At 41.2% G+C, this 15702-nt stretch overlaps 1 protein-coding gene across 1 annotated transcript; it reads left to right on the top strand.

Annotated features, from left to right (window-relative positions):
• Positions 1–11087: 11087 nt before the first annotated feature.
• On the top strand, positions 11088–12395 carry LOC123504435. Its single transcript, XM_045254947.1, has 3 exons — positions 11088–11672; positions 11778–11974; positions 12350–12395. Exons 1-3 carry the CDS (start codon positions 11088–11090, stop codon positions 12393–12395), a joined length of 828 nt encoding a protein of 275 aa, XP_045110882.1.
• The last annotated feature ends 3307 nt before the right edge of the window (positions 12396–15702 follow it).

The following is a 15702-nucleotide window of genomic DNA, read 5'->3' as shown; positions in this document are numbered from 1 at the left end:
ATCTATCGTGTACCTATTGCTTGGATTATCTCTACCTACGCTCAGTACCCTGCACTTGTTAATATTGAACTGCATTTGCCATCTATCTGTCCATTCTTTCATCCTATCCAAGTCTGCCTGCAAGGCCATGGCATCAGACCTAATTAATCTACCTATCTTTGTGTCGTCTGCAAATTTACTAATGTCACTATTAATTCCACTATCCAAGTTGTTGATATATATTAGAAATAATAATGGCCCTAAAACTGAGCCCTGTGGCACCCCACTAACTACTTCTCCCACTAAGAATTAGATCCATTAATTACTACCCTGTCGCCTGTCGTCTAACCACGCTTTAATCCAGCCTAATATTCTACCCTCTATACCGTGGTTTTAACCTTTTTAAGAGCCCATACTCTTTGATATCTCAGAAAAATTTCTCGTACCTACTCAATATAAATATTATACAAACGTATATTAGTGATAATGTTTACAGCACTAACCTTAAAAAATGAGACAATTATAGTAAGAAAAATTAGGAAAATATATGTTTTGCTTTCTCATGTAAATATACGGTAACATTGCACTAGCTACCATGTTTCGTACCCACTAGGTTTAAGGTTTCGTATCCCTTCGGGGTACAGGTAGTTACCCCAGGTTAAGAACCACTGTTGTATACCGTGTTCTTTAATCTTTTTTGAAAACCTCTGGTGAGGTACCTTGTCAAAAGCTTTACTGAAATCCAAGTATAATTTTATAATGTCATAATTATGAACATTATCTGTCACCTCATAAACCTTACTATAAAAACTCAAAAAAGTTTGTAAGACACGACTTTCCCTTCGTTAAATCCATGTAGTGTTTGATTTATCAAGCCGTGTTTGTCTAGGTGTTCCCTAATGTTTTTCACTATTATTGATTTCATTAGTTTACTCACAATTGAAGTTATGCTGACAGGCCTGTAATTAGACGTAAGGGTTTTATCTCCCTTCTTAAATATGGGAGCAACATCAGCTTCTCTCCACATTATCGGTACCTCACCTTCGCTATCTGAGATTTCTTGTGTTCTCTTGGGTGAAGACAGTTAAAAATACTCATTCATAATTCTACTAATCTCTTCCGCAGAACTAACCATCTCCCCATTTGCTGTCCTTAAGGGACCTATTTCTTCTCTGCTTTTCGTCTTGTATAACTGAAAAATCTCTTTGGGATCTGTCTTTACCTAGCTGGCTACCCTCAACTCATATTCACTTTTAGCTTTCCTCGTTAACCTCTTAACTGTTCTTACTAATTCATGGTATAGTGGCCTTAAAGCCTCATCTCCTGCCTTTAGCCTCTTATATATATATATATATATATATATATATATATATATATATATATATATATATATATATATATATATATATATATTCCTTTTTTGCCCTATGCATCGCTTTAATCTGTCTGTCATCCACTTAGGTTCGTTGCTTTGTGATTTTATTGTTTTATATGGAATGTTAGCTATCTGACCTTCATGTATTTTATTTAGAAAGTCAGTATAAATCTCACCAACCCTCAGCTGACCGGGATTCCTCCCATGTCCTAATCAAGCTCCCCCACCGCCTCACTCTCTCTACCCTCACTCTGACTTCGCACCTCACCTCCCTTCTCTGATCCTGCCTTCTTCTATCCTTACCTGACTATCTCTGCCTTCCCTTGCCAAGCGACTCCTGGTTAACACTACCTTAATCCCTCGAAATTAGCCTTCCTGAAGTTAGGTACTTTCATATTCTTTATTTTCTAAAAGTGTCATGCCATTTCAATGTATACCGTATTTCTTTGTGATCACTGTTACCTAGCTGGCCACCAACTTCCACCTGCGTAACTGCCTCCTCCCTGTTTGTGAGAATTAAATCTAGAATATTATTTATCCGTGTGGGTTCTAAAATGACCTACTTTAAAAAATTATCCTGAATGACGCTAAGAAATTTTTCTGCTTCCCTGTTCCCCACCATCAAGCTCCAATCAACATTCATATAGTTAAAATCACCTACCACACATACCTTACTGTACCTGGCTGCTCTATTTATTTCCTCCCATAGGGAAGAGTTTATTTGGTTTGAAGCATTACGTGACCTGTACACTAAACCCATTGCTAATGATTAAGACCCGTCGTTAATATCTACCCATAGAGACTGTTTTGCTATCTGTCTTAATTCTCCTATTTATGCAACATTTGCAGTGTGTCCTTGACGTACAAGGCCATTTTTCCCCCTCTTCTGTTTTCCCTATCTTTATGAAAAAGTGTATAACCATCAATTTTCACCTCCTGATCAAATATCTTCCCTGGTATATCTAATCAGGTTTCTGTTCATTGTTAGGGTATGAATTGTATAAAAAAAAAAAAAATTCTTCTTTCTACACACAGCCGTGAGAAGAGAGGTTTATCTTAGCGAGAAGCACATCCTTTCATTTTCATATGCAAGCATTTCTTATGCTAAGTCAGTATACATTCCCACAGGCTCAGTGTGGGAACCTCTGGTTGCTGGATTATACATATGTAATCATAACAGCATAGACATACATTTACTACTATAATATACTACTATCATATATTTTATTTCTTTCATTTATAATTAAGTAATATTTTAACTATTGTAACCAATGCATTTGTAACTGTTTTTTAAATATATGAGTCGGTCACCGGTGTCAGTGAGTTTTTGCTGACGAAAGATGGACAAGACCAAGGAATATACAGAGAGGAAGTTTTGGTGTGGGTTAAAGTTTGGAGGACAGCGACGGTGCTGCCATCTGTTGGAAGCGAGTACTGTCATAGAAAACGTTGTTAGGAGTAACTTAAAATTTCTTCCATGCTTCCTCCCTCACTCGTTATTTTTCCCTGCATTCTCTCGTGGTTATGAACTCATGAGGCAAATAAATCACACACACACACACACACACACACACACACACACACACACACACACACACACACACATTTATATATATATATATATATATATATATATATATATATATATATATATATATATATATATATATATATATATATATATATATATATATATATATGCGTTTTCTGTCCGCCTCAGCCTGGGCCACACCATACTCCTTACTTGCATCGGATACGTAGACTGTCTCGTGACCACTTCTGCCCTTGGTGTAGGACTACCCCTGAGGCTATGGAACATTTCCTACTTCAATACCCACGCTTCCTCTCTCAACATACAGCATTACGCTCCCGGCTCTCTGCCCTGGCCATCACAACACTCAACCTGGCCACCCTCCTGGCGGCCTCAGGCGTCCACCCCTTCTGGCAACCAACTGTCCTTCGCCTTACTTGTGCCTTCTTGAGGAAGACCGGCCAGCTACCACGCCTGTGATACCCACACAGGACTACCCCAGTGCGGACTACCCCAGGGCTCATAACGATCCAAAAGAAACGAAAAATATCGCCGGAGTGCATTTAACGCGCCTTCAAGTGTTCCAGCCAAAACACGAACACCTTGGCGTGGTAAATGCACTCCATCCCTGTCATACAAGGTACCTTTGCTGTAAACGAGGTCCCAAGTATCGATGAAAGCTCATCCATTGTTTCTGCAATGATCTGCAAGTCTGCAATTCACTGCAATAGCCCTGGACAGCCATTCATTTCCCAGTCTCCTCCTTGGCAACACACCACATACTACAGGGGTTGCATCCTTATTCTTAATTTTAGCTAAAGCCTCCTTAAATCTCCTAAGCAGCTCCTCACTCCTTATCTTACAAAAGTAATTTTTCCCGGCGCTGAAAACAATGGGGTTTGGTCCCGTCCGCCAAACACGTCCCTAGCGGAGCACTTACCCTTTCGATTTCAGCACCAGATAAGTACACTCTCGTCTTCCGCTTCCTGTCCTTAGAGCAAAACGCTCGTGAGGCACCGCTATCACGTCTGATGTTCTTCAAAAAGATCAAATAGCAAATGCTTCAGCTCCGGATAAAACGCAACACTGACTAGCGAACGTAGGGATGAGCACTCCCCCAGCTCGATGTCAGTGGTGGATGATACCGTAGCCGCGCAGCGACACAATCTGTAAGAAACTCTAAGGACTTTGACAATAACTTTTGGTTTTACATCAATCCATCCCCAACGTAGACACCAGCAGATGAACTTTCCGCCTCAAGCCGATCAGCTGATGAATATAAACATCATTTCTGACTGTGTAAATACATATGTTTGTCTCGCCAGTGCTCACCATCATCATTATGGCAATAATGAAAGGAGCTCCACTAGCCGAGTCTCAAAAGATTTTCCTGCTTGAGCTGATGTTAGAAAAGCCAGTCCTGCGAGATATGGAGGTATGGCGATCACGGTGATAGAGACGGGCAAGAAGGCATACCTTAAAATTGGTGCAGGGGCGGGTTGTCTGCTGCAGCCCAAAGCATCAAAGCAAAAAAGCTGCAGACATCATCAAGGATGTAGCATACTCCTTAAAAAGTTATGGTCTCCTTACAAGGAAATAAATGAGTACCAAATTGGACTTTGTGCAGGATGATGGGAAGGATGTAATAGTCTACTTTTTTATTAATAAAGGAGGAAGAAGCACAGAAATAACCTTTGTTTGTCAAATTTATCTAGAAAATACCTGTTTACACATAGAAACAGGATTTTTTGGTTGTGTGGTAGGGGGGGGGTCTAACCTAGGTTAGGGTAGGTTGGTTTGATTAGATGGAATAATTTCCAAAGCAATGACCAGTTGTAGGCAGATCTACACATTGAACATATATTTTCAAAATAAAATGTTGATTATAAGGGTCTGCCACACCAGTATTCTTTGACATCACCTAATGATAGCGTACATCACAGCTACACTGCAGGGAAACTTTAAACAAATAAAAACTGAATGTAGCCAATGGAGTATGGTAACTCACTCACTAAACCACAGATTGAAAATATTGGGTAGCACTAATTTATCAGATCAAGGACATGTTCTGCACTTTGAAAATGATAACACACCTCAGTGCAGGGCTGGCCAAACTCTTCAGTGCTACGGCCACATTAAAAAAATAATTAATAATAATAATAATAATAATAATAATAATAATAATAATAATAATAATAATAATAATAATAATAATAATAATATAGGGTTGCATACTATATTAACCCAAAACTATTAATGTTTGAAATATAAAATGAAAATCTTTTAAAGAAGCCACTTTCCCAGGCACACATGCAGGGAGAAAATGAAATGCTCAAAAAATTTTGTAATATTTGCTGAACGACATGAATTAGTTTAGTAGGCTGTAGTTTGCCAACACCTGCCTTAGTGCAATACATATATACAATTAAAAACCACTGCTCCATAATCCCCCAATGCAGTGCCCTAAATGTTGCTTCTTCCAAAAGAACATACTGTTGCACTTTTACAGGTTCTGGAGCCGGCAGGCCGCTGTTCACAACAATATTGTACAGTATTGCTGTAACAATAATTATGTTCTTATTTGTCTATTTTGTAGGTAAGTGTCTCAATGCTGTAAAACTGCCATTTACAGACCCCTAAGCATCTCTCACCTGAGTTGAGTGTGCTTATATGTGATGCGCTATAACTAATTTCTTGTTCAGTTTGGGGATCCAGTGTTGGTGTCATCAAGTAAGTTTTAGATGAGTATCCTGAATCTCCCAATAAGTACCCTGTATACCCTTTATTCATAATTTTTGCTAAAGCCTTGAATTATAAAATGAAATGCAGCTGTCATGGACACTTCCTGGCCAACTACTAGGGGTATTTATGAAACAGATTTTGGTATCAAACTGGCATCACATAAAGTGCGAGTCAGCCTTTCCTACAATGATACAGTTCTGCATTGTTTCTCACAGGGCTAACAATTGGAATTAAGGTTCCATCTACACAGCCGATGACACCTAACATGCCACCAAGAAGCTTTAGGTAACCAGGAACACTGCAGCCTGTGGAAAGAAGAGACAATATTATTTGTCTGGTTATTTCCAGTTGTACCTGGGAACACACCACATATGCTCCACAAGTTTTCATGACATTTCATAATGCAACACATTAACAACAATAACAACAGCAAAACTACCAACATTCACTTACAATTAACATTAAGTAGTTTTTTTTTTTTTTTTATTAAAGAAGCAAACAAGATATGTATTAATTGGTACAAAAATTAATAATACACAGTAGGTGTATGTAATCTATATTTCAGTCTATTAGAAGATATTCTAATGTGATCAAATAAAACAATTGCCAAACCATTAGAACACAGTTCAACACTCCCATTAACACACTTTCTGCTAATATAATTATAGCCTACTCTTCAATCTCATGTTACTTCTATACCTACATTTATTTACTGTATATTCATTCATTGGGATGACATGGCAGCAGTTATTTCGCCCACCTGTTTCCTAATCCTATATAGTAGTCACATCATGCCACAAGTAGGTTCGGCCAACCAGCAAGGTGAGTTAAACCCCTTAATCCCCAACATCCTCCCCAGTAGTTACGTTCCTAATCCTAATATAACTTAACCTAACATAGAGGAACTGAATTGTAGTGAAAGCAGCCGAGGGAAACAGGTGATTGGGGCAACATAACCAGGTGTAGGACGCAGTTTGTGTCCCCCTGCAAGATCGTTTCCCCCAACTGCGCATGCGCGGAAGAGAAATCGGTGCCAGACGCACGAACGATTTGCAGATGCATGATGCATCGCTCCAGTGATCAGTTGCTCTCTTGAGTTGAAGGTGGGATGTTGCACTCTGTCGCTATTAAAACATTATATTCAGACTACTGTACTTTATTTCCCCCGAAGGATCGTTATGGATGATTTCAATTCATGAGCACTTTTTTTTTTTTTTTTTTTTTTTACTGAAATTGGAGAGAGTATTTTATCACACAGGTTTGGTTCCTTTGAAGACTGAAGAATCCCAGGAATATATAGAGAGATAGTTGTGGTGTGGGTTAAAGTTTGGAGGACAGCAACAATGCAGCCACCTGTTAGAAGCGAGTACGCTCATAGAAAACGCTTTCAGGAGTAACTGAAGAAGATTTCTTCCATGCTTCTTTCCCATCCCTTATTTTTCCCTGCATTCTTTCGTGGTTATGAACTCATAAGACAAATAATATATATATATATATATATATATATATATATATATATATATATATATATATATATATATATATATATATATATATATATATATATGCGTTTTCTGCTCGCCTCTGCCTGGGCCACACCATACTCCTCACTTTTATCACCTACGTCTGTCCCGTGACAGGACGTGTAGGACTACCCCTGATATCATGGAACATTTCCTACTTCAATGCCCACGCTTCCACTCTCACAATAATGCACTACTCTCTCGGCTCTCCGGTCTGGCCATCATAACACTGGAGATGCCCACACACCCTCCTGGTGGCCTCAGGCGTCCACCCATCCTGTTAACCTGCTGTCCTTCGCCTTACTTGTGCCTTCTTGAGGAAGACCGGCCAGCTACCACGCCTGTGATACCCACATAGGACTATCCCAGGGTTCATAAGGATTCATAGATCTTCGTGGCCTCTTTTGGATCTTTATGAGCCCAGGATTAGTCCTGTGTCGGTATTACAGGAGTGGTAGCTGGCCGGTCTTCCTCAAGAAGGCACAAGTAAAGCGAAGGACAGCAGGTTGCCAGGTGGGGTGGACGCCTGAGGTTGCCAGGAGGGTGGGCAGGTCGAGAATGGAAGCGTGGGCTTTGAAGTAGGAAATGTGCCATGGCCTCAGGGATAGTCATACACCAATGGCAGAACGGGGTCACGAGACAGACGTAGTCGGTGCAAGTGAGCACTGAGGGTAGTGTGATCCAGGCGGGGGCAGGCGATGGCTGATGTGCCTTGCGCTCCTTTCCGTGACTGACTGACTGTTTGAATCTTGTAACGGCGCTCATTCTTCTCCGCTGATGGACCCCCAATTCCTCACCCCTTTACTACCTGCGACCCGCGCGCCATCTGCTAGAAGCTAAACTCCCTAATCAATTCTTCCAGCCCACTCATTGAATCCGTATATCCTAGCTTATAGAATTCTTGGTCTCGTTGAATAATCGTGTAACCCCCAGAGGAATCCCTGCCAAACGCACAACTCATTTCAGACGCGCAAGGAGCTTGGCTGATCAGTAGTTCTCTTGATATCAAGTGGGGTGCTACACTCTCAAGAGTTCGTTGTCTAATTCCCCATATTATTCAGACTGCACTGTACTTTCATCTTCTCCCAAAGGATCATTATAGATGCTTTCAAGTCGTGAGTACTTATTTTTTATTGTTTTTTTTTATTGGAAGTGGATAAACAGCATTTATCTACCAGTTTTATCCAGCCGCTCAGGGAGTCGTTACTATGTGGTGTGCAGTATATCCTGCCTGTACCCCTGCTAACCATTAAACCGTTTCTATACTTGAACTGCCTTTCCAAGTTTAATAGTTAATTTTATGTCCCCTCTTCCATATATTGCTACATTCGGACTATATGAACTTAATTGATTAAATAAGACTCATAGAGGTGCTAGCGCCCCCTGTGGGTGCTAGGATGTGATGCACACACTTCACTTTCTTTTATCTTCCTAATAACAGGATATTATTTATGGGTGGTGGACTGCTTAGACATGATAACAGTGGGTTCTATGGGCGGAAAAGATCGGGAAACGCTAATCTATCCAATGAGGATGATCAGTGTAGATTGCTAAGAGCATGGAACACTTAACTTTAAAAAAAAATTGATAAAATTCCGGAGTTTAAAAAGTGTATCCTGAATCTTAAAAACGCTAAACCTATTAGCACGAAAGAAAATGTTATTATATTGTTAAGAATTTGTAAAAGACAGCTGGAAATGCAACGACAAAATGGTTAGCCATATCTACAGTTTCAATAACCCACTCATCATCACAAGACAGTGGTCCTGATAACACGTCTCTCAACCTTCTTGCTACGGAGATAAGAATGAAAACACCTGTTATTGAAATTTTAGATTCATTTAGATATTTTGAACTAATCATAACCGTTTTCTTGTGTTTTTTTTCACCAATTTATTCATTTGATTTTTTAACTAACCTAACTTAACCAAATTTAGCATGGGGGCTGTGGCCCCCATGAACCCACTAGAGATACTGTTTAATATAACAATACTAGGAGCACTAGCCGAGGATCATGTTGTGTATGCAGAGATTGATGGTCTTATCAAGGATAAAAGTTTTGCAGCCCACAAAATTTTCAGTAAGAACTGTAGCTTGGTTGGTATTAGTCTGGTAGGTTTAAAAAAAAAAAAATCACACTGACAGTCTTTAGCCCATGAGAACTGTTGAAAGTGTCACAGCGAGTTGGAGCTTAACACTAAATATTCTTGAGTTAAGTTAATGTGGGCTTTAATTAGTTGTTGGCGAATTCAGCAGCTTCAGTGACTCTTGATCTTGTATGACACTGAAACTTTATGGTGTTATCAACCTGTATTGCTTTTAACTTTAAATTTATTTCTTGTTATTCTTAATTATTTGTTAAAAGTTATAAACAATGATTCTCATTATCATTAATTCTCTTACAGGTCCAACTTCTCTGTGAAGGAGTATGAAGCCAGTTGCAGAAAAAATATTTGAGCCTGACGAGAAAATATTCACTTTCTTAGAAAGCAGAAGTTTTGTCAACGATGAAGAGAAACCTGAACGAAAATTCATCCGGAGAAAGGCAACAACATTCCAGTGGGATGCATCACGTGAGTCTTGTACATTCTTCTTTTTCATTTTACATCTCAACACCGCTTTCAATCACTCTGGCCTGTAGTTGCTCTTACCATGGTCACTCCCTACCATGGTCACTGGTCCCTCCTTGTTTACATGAAACTATGATAAACAATGTTTAAACAACATTGCTGGAAAGTAACGTTCTTCTTTGCTATAATAGTGTTAATTTATTTCATTTGTAGCTGTTGCCAACACTCATTAACCCTCTCACACAACAGTTAGTTTCATGGGGTTTTTTTTTTTTTCTTCAAATATCAAGACTGTTGGTAAATGCTGATATTTTTTTTTTTACTACCATGTATTCTAGGTAGCTATTGATAAAGCTGCCAATTCTTTACTTTTGTAATACTAATGCTCCTCTTTCACTCATCAACCACTAAAAGCCAAACCAGTAGCTCCCAAACTGTTAGCCATGACCTCCTTGGCAATGCAGTGGAATCATAATCTGAGGATATGATGTGTGCAAAAAAACAATGGAGTTTAGTGGGTAAGCAGCCAGTGGGGTTTCATTTACATGCATGGAATCAATAAAATTACAGGATTTGCTATAGTGGTTCATATATGGACCTAATGAGTGTAGGACTGTAGTCACTGTAGTCATGAGTTATGCTTTGCAGTGTACAGTGGGCCATGGAGAAGCATCTTGTAAAAATAGTGGATAAACAACCAGGAAAAGTTTGAAAGCCATTGAGCTAAGCCATTCAACAAAACCCCAAAGACTAGGATCCCAAAATAAGCTTTAATGTTGTATGGATGTGGGCTGCTTGAAAGAGAGTGGCAGGATGTCTGTGGGTTTCCAAAATGGAAGACTAACATTGAATAGAGGAAGTGCTTGTTGTTTTGAGGTGGCATTTTATGTTTTTTTAAGTTTAGACTAATAAATTTATCTTCTTTCAGCTGAATGATGAACTGCAAAGCTTTCGGTATCAAGAGGAGCTTCACGTCAGCGTACCATCCTCAGACGAATGGTTTGGCCGAGAGGATGAACCGGACTTTCAAAACTAAGCGTACGAAGTTGGCCAATGAAAGTTGGAGCGACTGGCCCAACTAACGGTAACGGTAAACGGTAAGGGTGGGATAGACAGTGGGGGAAAATAAGAGATGAGTGGAAGAAATAGTGGGGTGAAAAGAGAAGAAATATAGTGGTAGAGAGTAAAGTTGGCGGGCAAACTGCCTTGCTGATCTTTAGTGTGTTTTGCGTCTTGGCCAATCAGCGGTCAGGGTTGCTCGGCGTTGTCTGATCCTGAGTAGGGAGCGGAGGTGAAGCTTGAAGTTTTTTGCGTGTGTATTTGTAAGTTTATTTGGGAGACACAGACCACGGTTCCTCAACTGAACCATGACAAGTCCCGCACACCACCATGGACTTGTCAAATGGTTCAATACTAAGACAGGGTACAGGTTCATCCAGGACCTGCACACGGGGGCAGATGTTTTTTGCCACGCATCTGGCCTCACCCGGCCTCTTAAGGATCGCCCTCCCAGAGAAGGCGACGAAGTCCTCGCCGTCCGGGAGGGGATTAAGGGACCAGAGGCGTGGGAGGTGACGCCAGTCAGCTCGACGTCTTCCCCTCCTACGACCAGGCACCGCACACCACGGAAGAAACCAGTTGAGGAGGATATACAGGCAAAGATTTATGCCTGTATATTCACAGCAAAGGCCTTAGCAGGCAAGGATCATCGCCGGCTTCAGGGGCTGATTCCTCTCCTCCTGCAGCATAACGGCCTACCCGCAGTGCACATCCCTCTACGCGCCTTGACTGCGAACACCAGCGCCAACACAAGACTGTCTCTTCGAGGCCATCCTGGAAATACGGGGAAGACGGAAGTTGAAACCGTGGCTGCTCCTAACTACCAACAAGAAGAAGCAGCGCCAGCGGGAGACGAGCCCAAGAACCGGGAAGAGACGGAGACGCAGGACGACGTGGCGGGAGGAGAAGAAGAAACCGAAGATGAAGACGACGAAGATGAGGATGAGGAAGTGGACGTCCTGGGAAGTGGAAGTGAAGGAGAGGCACCCTCGCCCCAGCCCAGGAAGCCAAATCCACCCTCCGACCCCCAGCCCCCCTCCGGCAACCAGGAAGACAACGACGGCTGGGTGACTAAGAATAAGCGGCGACGGAGGAAGCCATTCCTTCGGCTCGTGCTGCCAAAGTACTACGTGGCCTGGGTGTCCACTGGAGTGGCGTCGTCCAGAGTGGCTGGCGTGGATACGTGGCTGGGCCCGTGTGCGCTGTCTTGTTGTGTGCGTGTGCGTTGTTGTGTGAGTGTGCGCTGTCTTGTTGTGTGCATGTGCGTGTGCGTGTGCGTGTGTTGTGTTTGTGTTGCGTTCTGGTGTATGTATGGTGCTGTGTATGTGTTGTGGTGTATATGCCGTGTGTTAGGTGTTGCAGTGAGTTCTCTGTGCAAATATATATACGTGTGTTTGTTTGTATACTTGTGAGTAAGTGGTATTGTATTTGTTCCATTTAAGTATATGTGACTACTGTGACAATTTATTTGGCTGTCCTTGGTGGGTGGTGACACAGACACTCTAAGCACTTTTCAAGAGGGGCGGTGACTCATGCCACTGTAAGATCTTTCCGCTGGGCTCACCCCTAGTTTGCCCCTTACACAGGGCGGCAGTCTGTCTCTAGAGAAGGAATGACGTCACGGAACCATCAGCAGTCGCTGTAGTCCTCTGTAGACCCTGCTTCAAGTTCTGAAATTATGTAGAAATCTGAGAAGTGTTCCACAACTGAATTATATGTGATCAATTCCGTAGCCGTGATACAGAAATATTTGAAAAGTCTGTGCGACACAGTGAGTGGTTTTAGTTGTGTAGTGTAGTATTATACTTCTCCCTGTAGCGATGAGTGAGAAGTGATGAGAGCAGAAGTCTTATACCACTCTGGATGTCCAGCTGAGTGATGAGATGCGATGAGGACGGTAATCGATGCTGTAATACGAGTACCACTCCAGTCACCCAGCTGTTTGTAGCTCGCTCAGAACACTGGGAGTGTTTTACTGAATTTATAATGTGTAATATTTCCCGGGTCAACCACTCGGAAGAAAACTACACATCACTTCAGAAATTTATGTCAGGAGCGAAAGTCCGAGTCACCCCCCAACTGAGCAGAGCTAGGCGGTAGTGGGAGAGATTGTTTTGGTAGCATCTGCTGACTTAGCGGATAAGTCAGCCGCTGAACTGAGTTGCCAGTGCGTCAGAGAGAGTGCGTTATGGGATATAACAGCCGTTACACACTCACGCCTTCACTGCACTAAGTCTATTGTTCACTGGTTTACTTATTCGTGCCACCGCAAGCCACCAGTGTTGTGGTCAATGTTATGTTACCACGAAGAGGGCACAAGAGTAGCAGTGTCGTTAGTTCAGGAACTCTCTCACACTGTCTTCTCAGGGAGTTAACGAAAACACAGCTTGGGTTTTCCTTATATTAACAATACAGTTATTTACACTACACAAGGATAGTCTTGTACACACACACACACACACAGTCCACAGCTCCCTGGCAAACGCCCGGGGGAGCACAACGGCCAGCTCGTGTGTTCGTCAGACTCCAACTAACGTAGCTCCGTCTTGTCAATCTCTCGTCAGCAAAACTCACTGACACCGGTGACCGACTCATATATTAAAGAACAGTTACAAATGCATTGGTAACAATAGTTAAAGTATTACTTAATTATAAATGAAAGAAATAAAATTTATGATAATACTAAATATATGTCTATGCTGTTATAATTACATATATATAATCCAGCAACCAGAGGTTCTCACACTGAGCCTGTGGGAACGTATACTGACTTAGCATAAGAAGTGCTTGCATATGAAAATGAAAGGATGTGCTCCTCGCTAAGATTAGCCTCGCTTCTCACGGCTGTGTGTAGAAACAAGGAATAAAATAATTATATACAATTCATACCCTAACAGGATAGTGTCTGGCATAGAGGCGTATATTCCTCTTTCTTTTCTCATCCTAAGCCTTCCAAACCTTGGTTTAACACAGCCTGTTCTCATGCTATACATAATCAAGAAGTTCCTCACAAAATGTACTTGAGCTTTCCATCACCTGATTCTCATGCACTTCTATATTTCTGCCAGGAATCATGCCAAGTCTGTTCTTCAACTTACCAAACACTCCTTCTTAAGTAGAAAATGTCAAAATCTTTCAAAATCTAACTCCTCTCGAGACTTCTTGCATCAGGCCCAAAACATAAATCAATTTACTTCTTCATCTTCCATAAACATTTGGAAGGCTTATGGACCTCAATAAGTCTCCTATTTTTCAATACTTGTACCTACCTTGGCTGGCCAAAGTCTCAGGTCAACCTTTCTAGTGAAAAGACGTGTTTCTTTTAATGGCAAGTGACCTGACCCTGGCTTATGCATAGATGGCAGCTTTCACTTCTTTCTCTATAGTTTCCGTTGGGTGTAGTAGTTCGGTAGAGATTCATTCAGTCACCCGTCTCACTCATTCCATATTTTCTATTGTATGTAACACACATTCTCAATACTTTTAAGGTAGACTAATACAATTCACTTCCTTTCTTTTTACATACTATATTCTCTAATACATTACAATTATAACATTCACTCGTACACCACACATCCAAGCTCCTTCTTATATTTCACTACCTACTACTCTGACGATTCACAAGTACACACGTCATACATGAATACTCTTCATATTCTTCATATCATTCATCACCTTGAAATATAAATTGTAAATATCACCGCTCAGAATAAATTAATAATATTGTGGGCCGCCTTTAGGCTGAAGGCCCGCGCCACTCGGTAGAGTGGTAATCTCACCAACCAACCAATTATTAATAATCCAAAACTGAGTTGTCTCAGTATACCACTTTATTAGTCAAAATCACCTTACAGTTCTTCTGTACTCAGGTTTTTCGTAGTAGAGATTTCAGAGGTGAAGACCGCGTTCCATCGAAGGATCTCCGAGATGCAATAGTTTCGAGTGTGAATCTCTGACCAAGCAGACCGAGTTATGCCAAGAAATCTTTGCGCCTGAGGGAGGGTCGAGCCCCTCAATCATCTTACCTAGGTAGGTGATCCAGGGCCAGGAATGTGTCCAGGGATGACAAGAGAAGGAAGGTCCTCAAGGCGCTCCACCTCGTGAAGACGAGGAAACCCCTTCAGTGTGTTAGAGGGAATGGATGAGGAGTGGGAAGCTGGTAGGAAGAGATAAAGATAGGAAGGAGGGAGCAAACTTGGGTTTCCTGCACCAAGGTAGAATCCTGGTTGTTGGTGACAATTAGGTCAGGCATTTAGATAGTTTGTTTTTTGCCAAGGATAGGAAGTGTAGGGCGAGGGTGCATTTGCTGGAGAGTGGAATATAGAAGGTAGCAGCTAGGCTAGACACTTGCTTGGGAGAAGACTGGACCAAGCCCATTCTTTTCCTCTACGCGACCTTTGTAAGGTCAGGAGTGAAGAGCTGTTTAGGAGATTTAGACAAGCTTTGGGTAAAATTAAGAACAAGGGTGGGATCCTGGTGGTGTTCTGTGCTGTGTTTTGCCATAAAAAGGACTGGGATATGAATGGTTGTCTAAGGCTATTGCAGTGAATTGCAGGCTTGCAGATCACTGTAAGAGCAATAGATAGGCATTCATTGAAAACTAGGACCTCTTGTATGACAGGAATGGAGTACATTTATCATGCCAGGAATGTCCAGTTTTGGCTTGAACACTTGATCGGGAGTTAAATGCACTCCAGCACTTTATTTTATTTTATTTATTTATTTGTTTATTTATTTATTTATTTTTTTTGTTAGTCACGAGAGAAAAGGGCTTGTAAGAACCATAGGGATGACAGAATAGTTAAAACTCAAAAAGTAGACAGCTTACTGAAGATGAGGAATATCTTAAGTGTTTATTACAGAAACTGTAGAAGTATTTTGAAAAAGATAAAAATTGCCTGCGCCACTAATGGATGGAAGCTG

This window comes from Portunus trituberculatus, chromosome 16 (assembly GCF_017591435.1).
Source record: "Portunus trituberculatus isolate SZX2019 chromosome 16, ASM1759143v1, whole genome shotgun sequence".
Classification (NCBI taxonomy): domain Eukaryota; kingdom Metazoa; phylum Arthropoda; class Malacostraca; order Decapoda; family Portunidae; genus Portunus; species Portunus trituberculatus.
Note: the sequence above shows the minus strand (reverse complement) of the source record. Positions and strands in the feature narration are given on the sequence as shown.